We start from the raw sequence: 24,352 nt of genomic DNA on the forward strand, positions 1-24,352 counted from the left end.
CCTTGGGTTCCAGTCCTCAAATCGAAGCTCCCTCCCACCTCAGGACCTTCCCACATGCTTGGACCGGAAGCTCTCCACCCTACACACCCCAACCCCTGCCTTGTCAGCTGATTAACTTTTCTCATCCTTTAGGCTTTCACTTAAGGATCAATTCCTTCCCTGAAACAAGATGACGCCCTGTCTATACTAGGTTCCCCTTTGCCCCCTTCTCACATCCTGCCCTTTTGCTTTAGAGCACTTTTAACAACTGCTATTATATAGTTCTTTGTGTGACTGTCTGTTTACTAATATTCCCCACAGGAAAGAATTGTGTCTGTTTTTTCTTTAACTTGTTTTGCTGTTAAATCTCCATCGGCTATCCCAGTGCCTGGCACATTTGTTCAGTTAGTGACAACTGAATGATAGAACCTATGTTGAAATATGTGCATACATGCATTCAGCCTGGCATTTCTGTAGAACTGATTCCCAGATGTGCAATACGGCCAGATTGCCTTCTGAAAAGATTAGACTAACTTACAGTCCTCTCTCAAGAATATAAACAACACCCTCATCCTAACCAAAAGTGGATGTTATTCATCTTAATTTCTGATAATCTGAATAGCAAAAACAGGTATATAATTTTTAATTAGCATTTTTTCTAAAATTATTAGCAGAGCTGAGCATCTTTTCAGACATTTGTTCACATGTGAATTTCCTATGTCACTGCTCATTTTTCACAGGTTATTTTTTCTCATTGATAAGTAGGAGCTCTCTAGATATTACGGACACTAACCGTTATATGCATGGCTGCCATCTAAACCTTTCATTTGTCTTTAACTTCCTTTAACATGTCTTGTACCTTACTATTTTTTCTGTTTTTACAAAAAGTCAAATCAATCTTTTATGCTGGAGTTTAGAGAGGTCCCCAAATCACACACTTCTCCCCCCTCCCAGTTCTAAGGTGGAGACTGGTTGTGGCAGTGGGTGTGGGGTGAGGAGTAAGGGTGGAAGCAGGGAGATTCGCTGGAAGGCGATGGAAGGAGTCCAGCTGGGGTTTGATGGCGGATACAGGCAGAGCAGAGATGAAGAGAATGGAGTAACAACTGAGGATCAATAGGATCAGTTTATGGCTGAGGTGGGGGGCTGGTAAGGGAAACAGGATTTCAAGGATGATTCCTAGGCATCTTACTTGGCAATTGAGTAGATTATGGCTCCGTTTACCAAGATGCAGATGTGGGGAGGGAGAGCAGGTTTGGCAAGGAGGAGAAAATTAGGTCTTGTTTTGGACGTGGAAGGTTTGACATGCCTCCTCGCTATCCAGATGAAGATGTAATGTAGGCATTAAGAAATGAGAATCCAAAATTCAGAAAGATCACAGGCAGAGGCATAAATTTAGAAGTCACTGGTATGACAACGATATATTAAATAGTATACAAAATCACAGGACTAGGTGAAATTTCCTACGGAGACAATGTATCAAGAGAAAGAAAGAGGGCCAGTACTGGGCCCTAGGGCATGCCAAGGTTCAGAGGTTAAGAAGAGGAGGAACAGGAGCCAGAAAAAGAGGCTGAAGGAACCGACACCAAGTAGGGAGAAAACTCAGAAGAACGTGTTGTCCAGAAGCCAAGAAGAGAAAGCATTACAAGAAGGAAGGAACCGTCTGTTGCCTTTACTGCTACTTCAAGTTGAGGAAAGAAATGGAACCGCTGGATTCAGCAACAGGGAAGTCACTGGGATCCTTGACAAGAAGAATGCCCGTGGTAGGGGCAGAGGGAATCTAGTGCACCTGAGCAGAGGCAAGAGTAGGCCACAGAGATTACGTCAGCTCTTTCAGAAGCAGCTTTGTTGTAAAACGGAGCAAAAAATGTGGTAGCAGCTGGAGAGGAACGTGGGGAACACGGAGGGATTTCTATTCTTTTAAGATAAGAGATACTAGAGAAAGAAGGGTCCAATAGGGCAGAAGAAATGGATGGCGTAGGAAAGTGGGAGAGTAATTGTAGGAGTGAAGTCCACCCTCCTGATCTCACTAGTTCTACAAGGTCAGCCAGGTGGGTCTCTTGACTTCCTAGGTACAGAATCATATTTCCTGAAAAGGCACTTGGAAAAAAATAATAGCACTTTTCAAATAAGTGATCACCATAAAAGTCAGGATATCGGTTTGTTTTGGGGGAAGGCAGGAGTTATGACTGAGAGGGGGCTACAAAGGGGCTTCCAGGTGACCAAGTTTTATTTCTTGAGCTGGGTGATGGATACAAGAGTATTTACTTTTTAATAATTCAATAACATGCACATTTGTTTCATGCAGTTTTCCGTTTGTGTTTTATTTGACAAGAAAAAAATTAATGAAAAATAAACTATGAAAACAATAGTATTTTTTATCCTTTCTTTTTAATATTTATACTTTATATCTACTTGTTTTCATCCTATTGTACTAGGTAGGGCTGTCAGAATAATGCTCAATAATAATACCTTGTTTTGTTGCATACTTTAATGGGAATGTTCCCAATGTTTCAATTAAGAATCATATCTGCTATAGGTATCACGTTAATGGAATTTTCTTCTATTTCAGACTATAAAGGGGTTTTTCTCAGGAATAGATGTTAAATTTTATCAAATGAATTGTTGGCATTTACTGAAATGATCACATAGCTCTTCTTTTTTAAAAATCAATGAATGCAGTGAATTACATTTAAAAATTTCCTAATGTTAAACCATCCTTGCATTCATAAGATAAACTCACCCTGATCATGACGGATTTTTAAAATATATTTTTATATATCTTTTAATATGGTGCTGAATTTATTTGCTGATATGTTGTCTAGAAGTTTTGCATCCATATGATAGTTTTCTTTGTGTGTGTGACTGCTCTTATCTGGTTTTGTTATCTCTGTAGAATTTGGAAAATTTCCCACAATTTTCTGTTGCTTTGAGGTAGAGATGGGGGTAGTTCTTTTATTACCATTTCAAGGTGAATATTAGCCTTTTAAGTTTTCTGCCTCTTTGTGGGTCAACATTATTTTCCTAGAAAATTATCCATTATTTAATGATTTCTATGTGGTTATACTCTTTTGGTTTTCCCCCTTCAAAAAAATATTTTTGCTTTATTACACTAGAGTCAGAGAATGTGCCTGTATGGTTTCTAGTTAGGGAAATTTATTAGGATGTTCTTTGTGGCTCATCACATTAGTTATGAATATTCCATTAAATTTGAAAAGAATGTGAAAGTTACTATGTTAACACAAAAGATTTATTTCTCTCGTACTGGGTGACTCTCCAGGGTAGCTCCTCTCCCTATGATTCTCTGTGTGGTTACTCAGGATTTAGGCTACTGCTATCCTGTGGTTGTGCCATCTCAATCTACGGCTGCCACCAAAAGAGAAAAGAGAGTTTTGAGGTGGCATGCCAGTTCTTAAATGCTTTGGCCCAGAAACAACAAGTGCCATTTCTGCTCTTCTTTCATTGGCTATGACTAATCACACTGCCCCTCCTCACTGCAAGAGAGCTGCCGGGTATGGTCTTCCCAAAAGCCAGGAAGAAGTTAAGAACCATATATGGAAAGCCCAAATATTCTTTACTGTGGGGTACAAAGGTCTATATATCTGCTCATTTGAGCACAGGAGCCAAGAGCATGGACTGTGGAGCCCAGTGCAGTCCCATCATTTACTGAGCTGTGTGACCCAGGGCAAGTCAAACTCTTGCATGCCTCGGTTTCTCTATATGGAAAATGAGGATAATAGCACAGTTGTCTCAAAGGATTGTTAGGAGGATTAAATGAGTTCACATCTGTAAAGTATTTAGAATAATTCCTGGCACATACTAAGTACTAGATTTGAGAGATAAATAAGTAAGACAAATATATAAAATCAACACTGTAAAATACTGTTATTCACATCCTCTATGAATTTACTAATTTTTTGAACTTGATCTGTCCATTTCTGTGAGGTGAGTTGAAGTTTCCTACAAGAAAAAAAAATTTTTGTGTATTTTTAACAAAATTTGCATTATATGTTTGGTTGTTCTATGGTTTGGTATAGTTATGTTTACATTTAAGTTACATCTTATTGATTAATTGTATCACTTATAATTATAAAACAGCCGAAGTGGCCCTTTAACTTTTTTTGCCTTGAATTCTATTCTTAGTTTTTCAATTCCTGCTTCCTATTTTATCACTTAGCTAGTTTTTGTTTATCCAGCCGTTTAGTGTGTGCTGTTCTGTCAGGTGTTTCTCCTGTAAAGAGCATAAAACTTGATTTTGTCTCAACATAAAAATCTTTACCTTTTAATAATGGGATTCAGCACATTCATATCATGGGTATATTTAGCCTCAAAATGCATTTTTACTTCTTTTCCTTTCCCAACCTGACTTTTGCTGGATTGATAAAATTTTCCTTGGTCCTTTTTTTTTTTAAATCTAGTGGTTTAGAAATTCCACATCTTTTTCCTATTTCAATAGTGATTATATTTGAACGCTTAACAAACATACTTAAATATACATACTTCTATCAACACCAAGATTCATCAGTATCTATAACTTCTCTCCTTAACAATACAAGGAGTTTAGAACACTCTTGCTTCTCTTTTCCCCTGCCCACTCTATCCTAAACCTCCTAATGTCTCATTCATTTGTTCCACAAATCTTTACTGAGCCTCAACTATGTGTTGAAATTATCTGGAATTTTATTTATAAATTGTTAGTGCATTAACATTTAACAATCACATCAAATGTCACATTAACATTATCAGCGATTACTTGATTTTGAGTTTTCCTGGTTTACTGGTTCGTTGCTCGTAGAGGACATTACTGTTCTGGATGCTCTGCATCTATTCCCTCTTCTTCTGTTAAGAGAACCCTAGTTTTCCTCTGCAGACTCACTCCTGACTCCCAGTCCCAATCCAATTGCTTTAGGTGGACCTGATTCTATGCCCTCCCCACCCAGTTCTAAGGTGGTCACATGACTCTGGACTGGCCTATCAGAGGATTAGAAGCCTTTAGCCAGATTAATTGGTTCAATGATGGTCATATGGCCCAAACTGGGCCAATGAGAATCAAGCCCAAGACTTGTTTACAATTTAGAAGAAGAGATATTTTCTTATCCTTAACCTTGGAGGATAAAAGCCCACAGCTAATGGAAGTTGTCCAGCAAAGAAGACTTTTTGAGGGTGACGCCAACATGGAGAAGAGCACTACTGGAAGATAAAGAGAAACTAGGACCTAATGACAGTGTTTGAACATCTGGAACCAGCCATACCTGAAGTTTGATCCTTTTTTTTTAATTAAACCAAAGGGTTCTGACCCATAAGTTACTGTTTCTTCTATGCTATGAATTCATTTTTAGTTTTCTTGAAGTAAATCCTTGAATAATTTTTTTTCAGAAAGATCGCATCGTTATAATACTTTCGGAATACTCATTTGGTTCCAATTCTGGAAACTTGCTGTCTTTGTCATTTCATGTGGAAAACAAGTAAAACTAATACAGTATTTCATATGATGGCAATTCAATGTTAGGTAAGAAAATGGGCTTTTTAGTCAGACAAACTGAGTCAAATTCCAACTCTTCCACTGACTATCTATGTGATCACCGACATATTTCTTAACCTCTCTGAACCTTTCTTCATCCAGAAGTCAGAGGTGATATTACCTCCCTTGTGAGACTGTTGTATTAGTAAGATTGTGTATGGAGATCCCCTAGATCAGGCCGCAGCGTACAAGAAGCACTCAGTGATTGCAAGTTTCCTTTCACTTCCCTTTCCCGAGGCGTTTCCAGAAAGCAGTAAAGTAGAATATCACCATGGACAACACCACTTATTTTAACACGCGTTGTAACCCCAAATCCTTATACAAACACCTCATCAAAGTTTGAAAAGTAATACTAGCATGCATGATCTGCACGATTATTTCTAAAAAGTTGTAGACCCAAGATGTTATACTCCTAAGATAGGAAAAGATATGTTGAGTTTTTAGTGTTGAGTTATTAATAATATATTAAATGTGGGCGTATACTGTATGGAACATATGGAGAACAGCTTTTCTTTTTTGTGCAGTAAGACTGAAGCAAAGTGTGGCCTGACCTCACAGAATGTGCGCCTCAGGAAGAGTCGTTCTCTGCAAAGCTATCCTGAGGCTCCCTATGGGGGTTTCATTTTAATACCGTGTTATACACAAACTGAGGGTCTAAAATGCAGACTTTCTACTTGCCTTGTGACTGGAGACTTACGTAGGTAAAAGGAAGAATTGTTTTGGATATCACAATGTGATTTATATGTGTGGTTAAGAAAAAATTCTTTCAGGGGAGAAAAAAAGTCCTTTCAGGAAAAAAAAATAGGTCCAAAGTAAAAGTTGTGTTTATATCAGGAGCATGATGTTCGTGTGTATGTGGGAAACTGTTTTTTTTTCCTCTAATAACAAACCCTTAAATTTATATGGTGTTTTACATTTTACAAAGTTCTTTTATTTATATTGTTTACTTTGGTCCTTAAAGTAACTGAGACTCAGAATGGTTCGGTGACTTATCTAAAGTTGCACTGCCTGTAAATGGCATACAAAGAACTTGAAACCACCTGTTCTGTCTCTCAGCTCTGCGTCGTTCTACTCATCATGCTACCACTTCCAAGAGGAAACCTGGTTTGAACTCCAGTCAATGACTATGCGTTCACTTTAGATGTTATCTAATTGAAGGGGATCTCTGAAACAAGCTACAACCATCCTCCAGAGGCCACACCCCAGTGGGAATGCTCCCTGAGCTTCCCCCTCTCTATGGCGCTGTCATTATTTGTTTCCTCATCTCTCTCTTTCACCACAAACTCCTTGAGGGTGAGAACTGTGCCTTTCGTCTCTGTAGCCCAGGATCAGCACAGCGCCTGTTACTGAGAAGATGCTCAGTAAATTACTACCCGATACATGTTTGCAGAAAAGGAATGAATGAATACAGAAATGAGCAAGTCCATGGGGGAGAAATGAAAGATGTGATAATAAAACAAAATTCTCTCTGTAACCCTTAGTCAGAAAGGTCAAATCTCCATGTCTGTATCTGAGTATGAAACAGAGGCTGTTTCTACAAGACCTCCGATGTTAGAGGCCATATGGGATTCTATCCATGTTCAAATGGAAAGTAATTTGATGAGGCAAAGGGATGAAGGAGAGAGATCAGGCCAGGACATAATCTCTGGAGTTTTCAAGATCCAAGTCTACTAAATCTCCCTCCAAAAAGCACAGTAATCTTCACAACGTGACGCCTTCAGTGAGCACTCATCTCCCATAATGCCCGAAGGGCTTCCCGGGCCAAGCTGTGTCCAAGTCTGTTCACACACAGCTTTATGCAAGTTTCAATCCAAATCTGCTTCAATTCTCAATTACATTTTCAAAAGTTACCAAGGGAAACTCTGTTTGTCATTTGAACATCTTTGCTTCAGCCCATAACTCCAAGAAATGTTGCCTTGTGGTCATTTGAAACACATGGAGCAAAGCAGCCCACTTAGTGTGGGTCATGACCAACCCTCCTATTTGCTGTGCATTATAGCTTGCCTATAGTCCCACAGCAAGTGACAGAGGGGGACTAGAATCCAAGGCCTCACTTATCCCAGGGAATTTCTCACACAGAATTTTAAAAAATGGACTAAGGAAGCAAAAGGATCTCTTTCTTTTTAGTTTCTTCAGGTTCTTAGACTTCGGGGACTTTGGGTTCTAAGTTATACCTCCTAGGCCATTATTAAGAGATAATTAGGAAAGCACCCTACACCATCGGGAAGAGCCAAGACATTCTAAATCAAGGTAGCATGACTGACATAAGACAGTGCCAATGGTGCCCCCTTGAGTTGTGCAATACAGCACTCCTGCTCAAGATGATGCAGCAAACAGTGATAAAACGCCACTAACCACAGAAAAACAGAGTTCTGAATCATTAGGAAGTGCTGGCTATTCAGATTTCTAGGCTGAGGGAGACCATCTTACAGCACGACAAACAACTGCGCTTGGAGAAGGGGCCCCACTGCTTGGGCGCACGTGGTTTCCCCGAATGTCTGACGTCTTAATGTTTGCTTTGTACTGTTCAAAGAGGCAATATCACCCTTCTCATTCAGTACAACCGGTCATTTCTCCTACAAGGCAAACAGCATGTGCTGGGGCTGTGGAAAGCAAAGCCCTTTGTCTAATTAACGAGCTCTGAGGCTTTTATGAAAGAGTAGCACTGTGTCTACAGCAGGGAAAATGAGCAAACTTGCCGGTCAACCTCCCTTCTCCTCTGCAGCTCCAAATGAGCTCAACGCAGTATGGCCGAGCTTTCACAGGCAGTGGGAAGAGGCTGAAAGAACCTGAATGCGACCACCTGGAAGAGTCAAGAGAAGATAATGCACCCTGTGGAGAGACAAGGAGTGCGACTCCTGCAGTTCCAAAAGGATTGAAAGGAGAAATGGTCCTTTCATCTTTGGGAAAATCCAATCTACGTGGCATTAACACCCCGAACCCCACCCCGGAAGAGGTTAGTTGGGGGCACCTTTCCTTAGGTGCCAGATATTAAAAGACTTCACAGGCTCCACTGTGGCAAAAATTCATCAAAAAAGCCCCCACCTTTCCCGACAGAGAGAAGCAGCTGTGCCCTGAACCTGCCATGGTCAGCACCAGGGCTCTGGCTTATGCATTATGTAACTTCTGCCCCAGAGGGCAACAAAGCCACTGATAATCAGGTGCAGAAATAACCTGGATGTCACCTCCCAAGTAGGTGTTTGATACACGGAAAGGGCCAAGAGGACTCCCAACAAAGCATGGCCAGGAAAAGGAAGCCTCAGGAACCCAGGAGTAGCCTTTGTATTCTGTAGATGATAGGAGTAAACACAGCTCACACGGCCACTTAGCAAGTTCAGAGCCACTTCAAAACACTAAGCGCCTCTCGTCAGCTCCTACACAGTGAGCTGCTCCGTTCTTTCCTCTTCAGGCTGTGTTCATGCTCATCCGATTGAGACTCATGGAGACACACTCCCAGGTGTGCACCTGGCCACAGGGAAAAAAGAGGAAGTTCCACACGTGGCCATCCTGTCTGCCAAGAAGCCCACATGTGCAGCAGAAATGGTTATTGTTTGCCTCTGTAATAAAATCAGTGAGTAAATCTTGTAGAGCCTTAAATCAGCCTCATAAGCATCACCAGGCAACTCCTCCAGGAAAGGTCGGGGGATGGTGAGGTACAGAACTCCAGGACACGGAAAAGGACCAGTGTGTCTCTAGCAAAGGCCTTGCACCGTTAGTGCTATAAACTTCGTGCTGACCGTGAAATCCAATCAGTATATTGCAAAACCCGTTAAAACCACAGAGCCCCACCACTTGTAGCAACCAATTCGTCCTCTCCAAAGTGGAGTTCTTCTGAAAGCACTGCAAAAATCACCACCAAGGTCAGGGGCCAAAGAAAAAGAGGGACGAGCGCACAAAAAGCGGCATCTGTTGCTTGTCACGGTTTAGCTTTCACGTGGTGGTAGCAGCATAAAAGGACTGTTAATCCACATCTTTCAGCCAAATTACACTTCTGAAAAGCTCCTGCCGGCTAAGTAACCTGCTGATTGGACTAAGACTGCCTCAAGGACAGAGAAGGTCAGATCCAGGTTTTGCGCGACCGGAAGCTCATTCAATTTGGGGGCCCTGTTCAAGAAAAAGAATACAAAACTTCAAATTTGAAATTGCTGGGCACCCTGCCCCCAGGACCTTTGGAAGAGACCTGAGCAAACGAGAGGCCCTTAATGCAGTGGTCCCCCAACTTTGCTGAGCATTAGAGCCACTTGGGGAGCTTTAAAAATCCTGATGCCCAGTTTGCACCCCATACCAATTAAATCAGAATATCTAGGGTGGGAGCCAGGCGTCAGTATTTTTTAAAGATTCTCAGATGGTTCCTATGTGCGTTAAAGTCTGGGAATCACTGCTTTAAGCTTAAGCTTTATTAGCTTCAGGTAAATCTGTCTCTGGACAGGGAGCCCAGTTTTCATTCATTTATTTAACTAACATTTACAGAACAACTGCCATATTCCAAGCACTGTCTCCCGAGCACTTAGCACTGTGCCTGACATGTAGCTGGTCATCAGTGAATGCTCGTTGACTACGGAAGTGAACACTAGTTAGGCAGTCTCTTCTGTTTCACACTGGAGACAGGTTGTAAACTAGATTTACAGTTTATCTTTCCCTCTAGATGTGTCAGCTTTTAAAGAAACCCTCTGGGCTCACCCCCAGGGAAAGATGCTTCATGGCACACATATTAAGTGGTCCCTATGGATTCTCGATACAAAAGAAGTCAGTCAGCAAACCTCCTGAAATGTGATGAAATCTCTTTCGCATCTATTGTCCTCCTCTTTGTTTTCTTGGAAAAGAATCTATGTGGAAGAGTATAGAGTACACCTGACTGTAGAAATTCTGAAAGAAGTCTGTAAGGATTCTCTTATCTGCTAAAACTGGCAACTCCACCTCATCCAACTCTTTTCCCATGTTACAGGGTCTCAAGACTCAACTCACACTACTACTCAGATGTGGAGAGAGAAGGTAAGCTTCAGTTTGCCCATAACAAATTTGGTATTTGTCTGGAGGCCCCATCTGTTAGTAACAGAAGCAGCAATAAACCAAAGACCCAATTCATTTTAAATTTACTCTGGTCCAACAATTTAAATAGACCCTTCAAGAATTTCCCAGTCTTTAATTAAAAAAAAAAAAAATGGTTTAAAAGGTTTAGTGTCTTAGATAGCTTCCTCCTAAGATGGTATTGAGGTGTACAGACGGGTGTATCTATGAGACTTCATGGCGGATGTGATGAGGATTATGTTCTTTCCATCTCTGAACTCTTGGCTTCCAGAGTGCTGGTCACTTCACCGTCGTTTGAGGCTGCGTCTTATGGCTCACATGAATTCAGGGTTTCGTCTCTTTGGGCTGGGGTCAGGCTCCGCAGCACTCCCTGAGTGACTAGGCCTCATCTCCGCTCCCACTGGCAACAAACCTTGGAGTCTCCTATACACACATCATTCCTCCAGCCTCCTGGGCCAGGGCCTTCCCTCCATTCGGTCTCTGCTGAGGCATCATCTTGACCAGCTATGGCAGGCCTGTTGGCACGTCCAGCAGCTCTCAATTCAGCATTGATATTGCATGGGAAATTCAGGCAGTTTGAGAAGGTAAAACTCAGAGCCTCCCTCTGCAGGTGGGATATGGCTAAGCACGAGGCTGGAATGGAGCAGCCTGAGAAGCGATCTCCTTGAGAGGTCCCACAAGAGGAGCAGGGCAAGCATTTATCTGCTGTCCTTAATTTTTACTGAGGGCAGCAGTGGTGGAAGGGCGCTTGCTGCTGGGCCCACATATAAACTGTAGGGAGATATCCACCTACAAAAAGCTCTCTCTCTCTCATGGTCACGTAAGCCTCAAGAGAGCCCCAAATCTCCAACTAGCATGGAACGTGCAGGACTGAAAGTTCATCGCTTCAAGGGAAGTGACATGGATCTTGACTTTCAGAACTGATGAAATGCACAGCTAGTATTAACTAGCTGCCTGTTTTCCTCCTATCTTGAATAGTCACATTCTTAGTCCCACTAACTGAGCAAAGTGCTTAACACACAGCAAATTGAACAAATCACAACACACTTTGTGGCATGAATGAATGCATGAGAAGCGCCCATCTACAATTCACAGCTTCTCTCTGACTGGTTCAATAAACTTCAACAAAGCGCTTACTGATCGCATACTGGAAATTTATCTCTGATTGAAGATATGACAAGAAACCTGCACTCTCTTAACGTCCCAATTCTTCCAGGGAGGATGAAATCCTCTGCCCACTGAAACCCTCCAATGCTCAACGCAGCACTACAGAAATCAGCACTAGCATCTAGGGTGAGAGAACTGGTCAAGACAGATGGTAGGAGCTTAAAATAACTGAGCTCAAATTTCAGAGCCAGAAAAGAAAGAAAAGATTTTAACCAAAGTATTTCCAAAACTCCAGGATGTGGCAAATAAGCTGATGGCAGCTCCTCTGTAGTAGGAGACCAGTTTAATTCATCTGATGACAAGCACATCAGCTATAAATCCCTTTTTTGCTCCCTCTGCACTTATTTCCAGGATCAGATGCTCACAGCTTCACAGGACAACCCTCCATGTATATCCTGGGTCCACCACCCAGTGTTTCTGTTCTGTTTGGAATTATTAAGGCAGAGCTATACCCTTCTTGTGCCTACCTCCTTCCCACTGTCCAATTCTAGTTCTTTATATTCAGAATTGTGAAAGAAAATAAACATGTCGGCTCCTACTGGCAACAAACCCTTGAATGTCTTTCTCATCACTTCTCCAGATGAGAGGCTTGGAGGGGAGACAGGAGAGGATGAATTTTTTTTTTCTTTTTCAATTAATTTCCATTTCTTTCAAGTCTGAGTAACCTCTGGGCACAGAGCAACCAGGATGATATAATTATGGAAATATTAATCTCTCCATCAAAGGAGAGCCAACTCATGGTTACGGAGCAGTTGGCACGTTCCTCCAAAGGGCATCTGCAGCAAGGTCCTCCCGGTGTCCTTCAGGGTCATAAGTGCTCAGGGTACAACCTGAGGCAACATCCAAAAAGATAAAATAATCCTTGAGTGTTTCATGATTTGTTCTGAAAAACTGTGTTTTCCTACAATTGCTCTAAAGAAACAGCCAACCCACATTAAAACATGTCCAAATAGAAGGAAAGAGAAGAATCTACTAAGATTTTCAGATTACTCAAGGCTCATCTGAAAATGTGCAATTTGGATCCTTAAAGACCATTCAGATACTACTCGATGTAGGCAACAAGCAAAGGGGTGCATTTGGAGCAAGACGTCTCCGCATTGCTTTAAATACTGGTCATTATAATCATACAAATTGAAATAACTTCTAGAAATTATCTAGGACAAACACGACAGTTATATGGTTTGTCCAAACCTAAAACAAACATAAAAAGAAATTAGAGAATTCAACTTAGGGACTTCGTTCCAGGGTGCACAACATTAGCAGATTTTTTTTTTTTGTCCCAATGGTGACAGAGCAGAGACTTTTCCGTGATGAGAGAGGTCAAGGACTTAAAGCTTCCTCCGGGAGAAGTACTTGCCGCTTGGCCAAGTGAATGCTTGTTCCTGGGTACAGGTAGGAAAAGTGCAACCAGCCGTACTTCGAAGACAGCATGAATTTTATGGATTTATAAATGCCACCAGCCTTCCCAAATACAGTCCCAAAGGAACTGAATTTCTAGAGATGCCAAATTCCTCAGATGGTGTGGGGTCGATTACATGATCCTATGTTGATTGACTTATAACAAAGCACTGAACGTGCATTCTCTTGAATCATGAACTATGATAAATATACATTCCCCACCCATTTGCCATGATTTCCATGTACACTCCCTCCTGGAACAAAGCCCATACTTCAGGAAGTCAAACTCCTCCAGGAGAATACAGAAAGCCTCTTCGTCCTTCCTTCCCACCATCCCATTGTTGAAATCTGCGTGCACAAGAGGCCTGAATGAGCAGAGAAGTGTCAGTCCTATGAAGGAACTGTTCCTAAAACGTTTCAATTGCTCATGTAATCATATAAACCTTGGACGGTAAGGGGGAAAACCCATAAAACTCATTATAAACAGATTCCATGATGTCAAAGGAAAAACAGCTGGAGAAAGAGTTTAATAAGCAGCCTTCTTTTATTACAATAGGCTTGACGTCATTATTTATTATTTCCAACACTAAAACACAGAGCCATGTGCTACATCGACCAGGATGAAAAGGATCTGTGGACTTTCCTGAGTATTTTAATATCCTCTTATTGACAATAGATAGAAGATCTGAACAAGGACTGGGAACAGGAAATGATTTTAGTGATTTCATTACAGTAATGGGGAAAAGCATTTCCAGGGGCAGGGTTCGGCAGATGGTCTGGTAAGGCTTCAACTTCTAAACAGCCTGCAGGTCAACAAGTCCAATATTGATACAAGCTCAGTATATAACTAATGAGGTGTCCTAGTGAGCAGAAAAGTTTTTATAAATATATGCTGTAGCCTTAGCAGTGGAACACAGGAAGCTGGTGTTGAAAACTAATTAAAAACCATTTCACAAGGAAAGGCATTTAGAGGCAGCAAGACACAGTAAGACTGCAGTCAAAGAGGTCTTGATGCTCCAGGACAAATCATATTTGTAATGAAGTGTCGAGTATGGGATATATTCACTTAATTTATCTTTTGTGGAAAATAAACGTGGTTGTGGGATTTTCAAATTTTTGTGATTTTCCAGATACCATTCAAGAAAATCTAAAAAGCTTTGTAACATATTTTGAAATCATGAAGTGTGTTGCCTCCAGCTTTGCTCTTTTAGCTCAAAATTGCTTTGCCTATTCAGTCTTTTGTGGTTGTATCTATATTTTAGTATTGTTTACTTCTATTTCTGTGAAAAATGTCATTGGGATTTTGATAGGGATTGCACTGAATCTGTAGATTATTTGGGGTAGTATGGGTATCTTAACAATATTAATTTTTCCAATTCATGATCAAGGAATGTCTTTCCATTTATTTGTGTCTGCCTTAATTTCTTTTGTCAGCATTCTAGTTTTCAGTGTACAAATCTTTCACCTCCTTGCTTAAGCTTATTGTTAAGTATTTTATTCTTTTTGATGCTATTATAAATGGGATTGTTGTAAAGCAGACATACAGACCAATGGAATCAAAGAGAGAGCCAGAAATAAACCCATACATATATATAGTTAACTGATCTTCAACAAAGGTGCCAAGAACATACTATGAAGAAAGGACAGTCTCTTCAATAAATGGTGCTGGGGAAAACTGGCTATCCATGCACAAAAAACGAAATTGGACCCTCATCTCACACCATAAATAAAAATTAACTCAAAATGGATAAAAACATAAATGTATACCTAAAACCACAAAACTCCAGGAAGAAAACATGGGGGAAAAGCTTCTTGACACTGGTCTTGACAATCATTTCTTGGACATGACACCAAGAGTCCAGGGAACAAAAGCAAAACTAGGTAGGTGGGACTATATCAAACTAAAAAGCTTTCACAGAGCGAAGGAAACAACCAACAAAATGAAAAGGCAACTATGGATGGAAGAAAATAATTCCAAATCATGTATCAGATAAAGAGCTAATATCCAAATATATAAGGAGCTCCTGCAAGTCAACAGCAAAAAACCCAAATAACTGGATTGAAAAATTGGCAAAGGAACTAAATAGACACTTCTCCAAAGACATACAAATGGTCAACAGGTATATGAAAATGTGCTCAACATCACTGATCATCAGGGAAACGCAAATCAAAACCAAAATGAGATACCACCTCACACCAGTTAGGATGGCTATTATTAAAAAAACAAAACAAAACAAAGATAACAAGTGTGGGCAAGGATGTGGCGTAAAGGAGTCTTGTATACTGTTTGTGGGAATGTAAACTGGTGCAGCCACTATGGAAAATAGTATGGAGGTTCCTCAAAAAAATTAAAAATAAAACTCCCATATGATGCAGCAATCTCACTTCTGGGTCCATATCTGAAGGGACTGAAATCAGGATTTCAGAGATATCTGCACGCCCATGTTCACTGCAGCATTATCCACAAAGCCAAGACACAGAAGAAACCTAAATGTCCACTGACAGATAGATAAAGAAAATGTGATGTGTGTGTATATATACACACACACACACACACACACACACACACAAATAGAATATTCTTCAGCCTTAAAAAAGGATGGTGCATCAAAGTACTCTGCTTCCATCAGCTCCATTAACATTCTATTGGCCAAGCTCAAAGTCAAGGGCCAGGGAAGTATACTCCATCCACTGAGAAACCATGGCACGAGAACGGGTGCACAGAGGTGAAGAACTGAGAACAATGATCCAATCTGCTACAGGCCACATGACTTCTTGTCTGTCCCTCTCTGCAGACCAGCTTCTTCCTTGGTACCTCTTACACACGACTCTTTAGAATGTAAGCTCCATTTGGCAAGATTTTGTCTTTGTCCTCTGCAGTATTGTCAGTATGCAGACTCTGGGTTTTTTTCACTGCTATCTTTCTAGTGTTTAGAAAAACGCCTCGTACGTAGTAGACAACAAACACGGCTGGCTGCCCCCAGTGTCCTCAGCCTTGAAAGTTACTTGATCTTTAGAGTCCAATGCCCCTGACCCAATGTGATCTGCCCAGCCTGGGTCAGGAATGGATCCCTTCTTCAACCATACACTGTAACCAGAGGAAGAATGTGGGTGGCTCAGGGACAATTCTCAGAGAAGGCGGCATGGATAAGCAGATATCTCAGGTGTCTATTCCACAAGATATATAGGACCCTTCAAGATCTGGTCCATCTCTACCTACAGGGTCCAAGTATAGTATAGGGGTTAAAACAACGTGCTTTAGGGTCAGGCAAGCCTGGATTCAGACCTGGGTCAGCTACTTACTGTCTACGTAACTTTGGCCAAGTTACTTAACCACCTTGAATCTTCATTTCTCCATCTGTTAAATGGTAATTACCTTGTGAGATTACTGCAGAATTAAAGAAGATAATGTATACAAAGATCTCCACAGAGTGCCTGGCACACAGTAACCTCTCAATAAATGGTGGCCATTTCTACTAGGTATGTAATTCTGGTGTCTACTACACTGTTCTGTGTCCTTAGACAAATTCTGTATCACATTCATTTTCGTTTCAATTTCAGTTGATTATATTAGGGGTGGACACTTAGCCCAAAGTCGCCAATCCACAGGCTGGTCAGTGACCCACAACTGCCTGAGATACAGATCTCCCTTCTAGGCCTGGTCTCAGTGTGGCATGGCCCGTTTCCAGAATTTCGCCCCTCACCAGGGCTCTGAGACACAGAGAACTGGGGTAAAGCGAGAATGGCCTAGACCACATGCTGCTAAGTTATGTAAGTCTTGCAGGCATGGCCTTCAAGGGGAAACACAGCTGTTAAAAAAGGGCACTCACACGGGGACAAAAGTCATGGTATAAGCAGTCGTCTAATGTTCCAAACTCTCTGGCTTTGAAAACTAACTAGAAACCAATGGAGGCTCGTTAGCTTTCACATTACAGATGTTCCCTCACTTGTACAAAATTGGATTCAAGCAAATCTGACTTTATGCATATTAACCTGAAGTACATCATGATATTTTGGCAATGCAGACTCTGCATTCCATACAGAGATGCAGAGCAGTCATGCTGATAAACAAACACCATGAGGTGAGAGTGGAAGGCTGGAAGCATCCACCAGGTGGCCTCCCGCTTCCAGTCTTACCTGGTGTCCTTTGGTTGCTGCTTTAGGCCTGGCCTGGCCCTCAGGACTGCATTGGCCCAGGCTCGTCTGACTAACCTAACTAACTGTGGTCTCTAATAATCTGTCCATCTCTAAAATTCTGTGATTCTGCTTCTTTCTCTTAGTTTCCTTTACCCACAATATACACCATTAAAGATCACCAATAAGAACTTTTGTTAGTAGAAGTACCCCAGTATGGTGCTAAAACATATACGACATCAGTTCCTATCTGGTTACTGGTCACTAACATTCCTCATGACAAGTCTCCTTGTCGAGTCAGCTAAAACAACAAGATGATAATTTTTACATAATTGGTTACATACTGGTGATAATCTTTTCTATCAAGTATTTATGTTGGTTTCAATTGTGTTGAATTCAATAGTTAAATGCTAATACAATAGTTTTTTACTTAGACATAAAAGGAATAAGTATCATTCATAATTAAATTAAGGCTTAAAATTGTGTGAGATTTACTTGCTTTTAAAAAACATTAGGAGGAAACCTCAAACATATACAAAAATAGAAGGAACAGTAGAACAGATTCCCATGTAATCATCTTCCAACTTCAGCAATTCCAATTCTTGGCCAATCTTGTCACCTATTCCCTTAACCCCTTCCTCCCCCTCATCCCAGGCTATTCTGAAGCAAATCTAAGACATCATATTGATGAGGATTTTTAGGCTGCTTAATTTTAAAATGGTTTATGATGAGGATTTTTAGGCTGGTTACTTTTAAAACTGCAGATGAGAAGCAGGCTCCGAGGACTGGAATTTTGCTTGCCCTTTTGAGACATTTGCGTTTGTGAAGGAAGGGGGGATGACCTTGTAGGGACCTGAAATTGGCCACCCCAGCATATGTCTCTTTGGCATCAGGATTGTTTTGGGCTGATTGCTTTCGATAAACTGGGACAGGGAAGGAGGCTCTGGGGAATGGAACTTGCCCTTTTTGGGACACATTTACATTTGTAAGGTAAATCTCTATCTGTAAAAGGTGCCTCCCTCTCTGTACCAGGAAGAAGAGGAGAGATGACCTTATCCCTAGAAACTCTTAATGGGGAAGGCAAGAATTTAAGTTGGTTGCTGTCTGGCAATCTCATGTAACTGATTTAGGGTGGTGGCTTCTGACCTTTACTTAATCTGATTTGATTCTTGTCTAAAAGTCATGGGATCACCCAACGACCAGACCCCACCTGCACTGATACCATTTTAACTTTTTTTCATGTTCTTTCCTTTGTCTTGTAAAGACATGATTCACATACCCATGCCTTATAAAATTAGCCCTAACCCTCAACTCTGGGCAGCAGCAGGAGCTCTGACTGCCCGTGGGTCCTGTCCCCACGCACCAGCTCTGCCTGCCCATGGGTCCTGTCCCCATGCCAGCGGGGGCAGCAGCAGCAGCAACAGCAGAAACTCTGACTGCCCATGGGTCTTGTCCCCATGCTATTCTACTCTCTAAATAAAAGAGCACTACTGCCAGATCTTAAGAGTCTAAGAAATCTTTCTTTCGACTCCTCGGCTCACCGACCCCGCATCAATATCATTCCACTAGAAACATGACTTTTAATGATGGTTCTTGGATTAGATCTCACCACACAGTAGAAAGAAAAGTACTGGTATGGACTAACTTGAGAGTGATGTTTCCCTGTTTTCTTTCTTAAAACTTCTGCCAGGAGCAGAGAGCAGATGGAATTGCGAAGGGGTAAAAGAGAATATAAGCTCAAGTAGAATACACAGTTCAGTCCTAAACGAATATTGCCTGATTTCTTAAAACATAGGCTACAGATCAGCTTTTAAAAATGCTAGTTAAGACAGGCAAGATAATCTATAAGTGTACTATTCCTTTTCTTCAGTTTACTCAAGTTCACAGTTAGCTCTCAGACACTGCATCACTACAGCCCGTTCCTGCAGAACAGAAAGTGGCGTTCAACATTTCATGCATTTAAGATTTTTTGAATCCCAAACAGAGGTTGCTTTTTAACGTCTTAATTAATATGGTTGGTTTCTGCATGTGCCTGACAAATAAAAATGGCAAGTTATAGGATATATTGGAGAATATGAGGAAGCCATTTGGTGTAAACCTAATTCGGCCTGACCTTGTCTTTCGAAAAGGGCCTGACCGAGGCCGTTGAGCACGCATTGTATATCTGCTTTAGACACTCCCTATGGCAAGAGCAAAGGCCCTTGAGATAAAGGCGCAACTTCTCTCCCCCTCCCAACGTTGGCGTCTCCTTAAGGATTAAGTATCTTTCCTTAGGCTAGGAATTGATTGCTGCGCTCACCTGTGACCACCCAGCTTGAGACAATAGACTTGCCTCCTGCTCCGCCCTCTGAGAGAGCAGACCCACTACCTGCTGTGTCCATCAAGTGCTGTGCCGACAGGGCAATCTTGTGACTATTGTGGGAGGGACATTCCAATCACATGTGAAACACCCTCTTTGAGGGTATATAACCACCCTGTGTACCCCCACTTCTTTGGAGTGCTCTGTTCCTTTGTGGAAAGACTCTCCCGGGCTATAATCCTAAGATTTAAGCTCAGAATAAACTCACCCATATTTTCATTTATAGATTGGTTATGGATTATTTTTGTCGACATGCCTCATCAAAAAAAATATATATGTTGAAAGGCGGCTTTTAAACTTCTTTTTCCACTTACATGCCAGTAATCCAGGGTACCTAATCCAAAGCCAAGGCAATGGGAAATGTTGAAGAAAGAGTAGAAAGCCTTCTTATCTACAAAGTTGGATCAACCAAGAAAACAATTTAGCTATATCCCATTAACAGCAGGTGATAAAATACCTTAAAAAAAAAAAAACGCAGTAGGCAGACGGAGAACATGTCTTCTGTGTTCTGGTCTTAAGTGGCTTAGATACTTCAAAATCAAACTCAAATTTAATTAGAAATAGAATGACATATTTAACAAATGCTAACTCAAGTTCCTCTTGTTATTTCTCCCCTCCCCTGCAATAAAGGACAGGCAAAAGAATGAGTTTCAGTTTCATTTGTAGGTATAACTCCAAATTTCACATTTATGCTTCCGGAGAAGGCACCGTTTCAAAACATCACTGTAATTAATGTAAGCACTAAATTTTTTTTGGTGAATTCATCAGATTGTGTAGATTAAAAAAGTTTTAACATTGCTCTTTTTTTCTTTTTAAAGTATGCTTTTTTTAGTGAGGAAGATTGGCCCTGAGCTAACACCTGTTGCCAATCTGTCTCTTTTTTAAAAATTTTTCTTTCCAAAGCCCCAGTACATAGTTGTATATCCGAGTTGTAGGTCATCCCAGTTCTTCTGTGTGGGATGCTGCCACAGCATGGCTTGATGAGCAGTGTGTTGGTCTGTGCCCAGGATCCAAACTGGCAAAGCCTGGGACACCGAAGTGGAGTGTGTGAACTTAACCACTTGGCCATGGGGCCGGCCCTCTGCTCTTTTAAAAAAACTGTTTATTATAATTTATAGATTTAGGAAGTTTTGAAACATATCAAAATAAGTACTATGAACATATACACCACCTCATGCTGTTACAATAGCAATTAGTAACAAGTAAACAGGGCAGGTCCAAGCCAGAAATGGGAAGCAGACAGTAACCTGGACATCACCAGCCTTCTCACAACATATCCGTTTTCTCCCTTTGTAACTCACCAGCTTTGAGCTGCACTCTTTCCCTCAGATACCAAGATCCTTGTGCTCCCCCTTTTAAAACATGCTCTCAGGAAAACAAAAGGTGAAATTCATATGTACTGAGGCAAACATAACTAATAAATCAGAGTTTTACTCTCATGGGGTTATTTGCATCTTAACTGTTAAACTTCAAGAGATAACAAGAGGCTCCAGCCCGGTGGTGCAGCGGTTAAGTGCGCACGTTCCACTTCAGCGGCCTGGGGTTCGCCAGGTCGGATCCTGGGTGCGGACATGGCACTGCTTGGCACACCATGCTGTGGTAGGCATCCCACATATAAAGTAGAGGAAGATGGGCACGGATGTTAACTCAGGGCCAGTCTTCCTCAGCAAAAAGAGGAGGATTGGCAGCAGTTAGCTCGGGCTAATCTTCCTCAAAAAAAAAAAAAAAGAGAGATAGAACAAGAACGGAGTTTGTAGCACTGGCCAGCAGGTAGGAGTGGTTTCACCTTGAAATCTCATGTTAAACACAGCCACGTTCAGCCTGTGGATAAGGTTAGCATTGAAGACATGCAAATACACATAAAGCAAACCTATCAACTAGAGTTTCAACGATAAGATCTTAATTTTATAGTTCAATTCTTTTCAGCAGGGACATTGTCAACAATGAAACCACCTCCACATCGGAAATCTCTTCCCGATAACACTATCTCCTGTGTTTATCAGCAAAAGTTACTCAAGGAAAGAATACAAAGTGTGAGGCAAGAACAATGCTTTAAAGCTAAGAATATTCTGCAATCAACTGGGAATGGGCTACTCTAGAAGAAGAGTTTAAAGGCTGGCTTTGTCATTCATAACTGATATTTTCTTAAAATCTATTAAAAATTCTGTAACCAAGCAAAGAAAGGATTATTGAGGATCTGGTTAACAACTAACATAATCTGTCAAGTGTTTTTCAGACAAAAAGAAACTATGTGTTCTGTAGAAATCACATATAGAGAAATGACATGGTTTGCAGAAAGACCTCCACAAAATATTCCAGCACCAGATGTCCTGAAGTTACCTAAACTATTTAGCATCTTAAATTCTCCTCCCCGGGAGGGTCCAAAAAGCCATTTTTAGATCATATAGTGTATGTAGTAACATGTATACATGCTATGCATGCGCCTTAAAAGAACACAGTGAACACTGCTGTTACAGCTATTATGCAAATCAACCTGGATCTTCCGCCCTCTTTTGCAGAGTCTCCATGAGCACTGAGCTCGGGGAGACACTGCTTTGGGAGTTATCCCCAGTGTTCTCCATTTGCTTGTGCAGGTAATAAAGCTTTCTTCACCTATTTCTGCTTGGTTGTGCTTTTTGGCTCCGCACTCACCAAGAGATGAACCCACTGAGTTTGGTTACGATTCCACTTTCAGTAACTGAAATAATGCAAACTGGATGCTTCCATAAGTGTACTTGGTTGATTCTCTGAATATATTTCATTAGGAAGCACTACAAAGAATGATAAAAGTATGAGAGAGAAAATCATGGATAGCAGTTTGTAAACGATCAAAAGTAACTCCCTCAATCTTAATTTAAAAACTCTGAACTCACTAAAGCAAATCATTTTCTAAAACCCAACCACTGGAATCATGCTGAAAAAGAGAGATTTTTGCTAATGTGCTTTCATCAAAATGTTAGCACTTCTATCTTCACACATACACAAAGAAAAAAACTGAACTGTAACAAAGCTAAACTACTAACTGCTTCTGAGTTGTTACTAACAATCTGGCACAGAATCAACAAAATTAACAATCACAAGATGGCTGAAATATTTTGCACACTGTGGCAAACACCATGGATTGGCTATCCAAAAGCCATTCATATCTCCCTTCTGTCTTGCCTCCCTCTCCTACAGAGGCTGTAAAGGGAAAAAACTTGACCCCAAACACCTGCAGTTAAGGATGGCCACATGATGTGGTTCTGGCCAGGGAGCGCTGTCCTTTCAAAATAAAAAGGTGAAGACTTGAGAGGATAAAGCCCCTTTACATCTTTCTCCTTCCCCCCTCTCCCCGAATGTAGATGAACGATTCAGAGACATTATAGTCCCCTTAACCACAAGATAATAAATATGAACACAAAGGTCTATATGGCAGATCACGTGGGGAGGTGAAAGGAATCAGGGTCCCTGAGCAACCAAATCAGGTCTGGACTACCCACCTCCGGATTTCTTATTGCACAAGATACACAAAAGCTATTGGGTTAAGTTATGATAGTAGGGTTTTCTATTAGTGTAGCTGAATGCAGCTGCAGTGGATACAAATTTTGGGGGTGAGCCCAGTGGCATAGTGGTTAAGTATGCGCACCCTACTTCGGCGGCCCAGGTTCATAGGTTTCAATCCCAGGTGCAAACCTAGCACTGCTCCTCAGGCCATGCTGTGGGGCGTCGCACCTAAAAAAGGAAGACTGGCACAGATGTTAGCTCAGGGCCAATCTTCCTCACAAAAGAACAAATAAAAGAAAAACAAGAAGAAATAATAAAATAATTAAAAAAAATTTTTTCATGTAAAAATCACATTAAAGACTATGAAGAAAATCCTCACCAACCCCTCAAATATTCTAAAAAGAACCTCAATGATAAGCTTGCATATTTTTGTTTTCTTTATCTGAAGATGACAAATACCACACAACAAATACAAAAAGAGGGGGGAGGGGGCCTTGATGGTGGTGAAACTCCAGATTCCAATGCCAAATAAAAGTGAGGTGGGGCTGGGGGAGGGAGAGGGGCAGGAGTGTAATCCCAGACAACTATGACCTAATACAGGCTTTATCTAATACTTCCTATTCATCAATTTCAACCGCCAGTGAAGAAAATAAAGTTTATTTCTTGGCCAGAGGAGATTCCAATTCAGTTTTTATGTCTGAACCTTCGAACTTGGGAAGGCCTCCTCCAGGTCATCAGCCAGAGTCTCATCAACTTCACGCAGGACTCTCAGGAAGTCTTCCACCTGTGAGTCACACAAAAGACCCAAAACCTAAGCAGAGGAAAGGGTGGTTTAAGGTACTAACTGTTGACTATAAAAATGCTCTACTGTGGTTTCTAAACAGTTCAGTGGAAAAGAAACGTTAACAGACTCCTGGAGGACAGTCAAGGTACCTCCTGGCTGGTCCTCTGAAACATCAGGAGGGAACCAGCCCTCACCATTTTGTTTCACTCTTGAACTAGTATTTATCTTCCTGCTGCTTCCCCTTTAGGGTCCATTATTAGAGTTTATCACCATCCTCCTTGCTGACATGTCCCCTCACTCCCACATTCCATACTTCATTTTCCCAAAAAAGTTCTTATTTTGGGGCCGGCCTGGTGGCACAGCAGTTAAGTTTGCATGTTCTGCTTTGGCGGCCTGCGGTTTGCCGGTTCAGATCCCAGGTGCAGACCTATGCACTGCTTGTTGAGCCACGCTGTGGCAGGCGTCCCACATATAAAGTAGAGGAAGAGGGGCATGGATGTTA

General features: G+C 41.3%; 1 protein-coding gene across 2 annotated transcripts in view; it reads right to left on the bottom strand.

The window, feature by feature from the left end:
- The window catches only part of SAAL1 (serum amyloid A like 1), a 59,044-nt gene that overhangs the window by 3,620 nt on the left and 31,072 nt on the right, over positions 1-24,352 (bottom strand). Inside the window, exon 12 of one of the 2 annotated variants that reach the window (XM_070491322.1) lies at positions 23,708-23,850. The exons of the other annotated variant lie outside the window; for it this stretch is intronic. Within the exon in view, the coding sequence (XP_070347423.1) occupies positions 23,758-23,850 (93 nt within the window). The 3' untranslated portion in view covers positions 23,708-23,757. Of the gene's footprint in view, positions 1-23,707; positions 23,851-24,352 lie in introns of those variants that run through there. 2 annotated transcript variants of the gene reach the window in all.

This window comes from Equus asinus, chromosome 20 (assembly GCF_041296235.1).
Source record: "Equus asinus isolate D_3611 breed Donkey chromosome 20, EquAss-T2T_v2, whole genome shotgun sequence".
Lineage (NCBI taxonomy): Eukaryota > Metazoa > Chordata > Mammalia > Perissodactyla > Equidae > Equus > Equus asinus.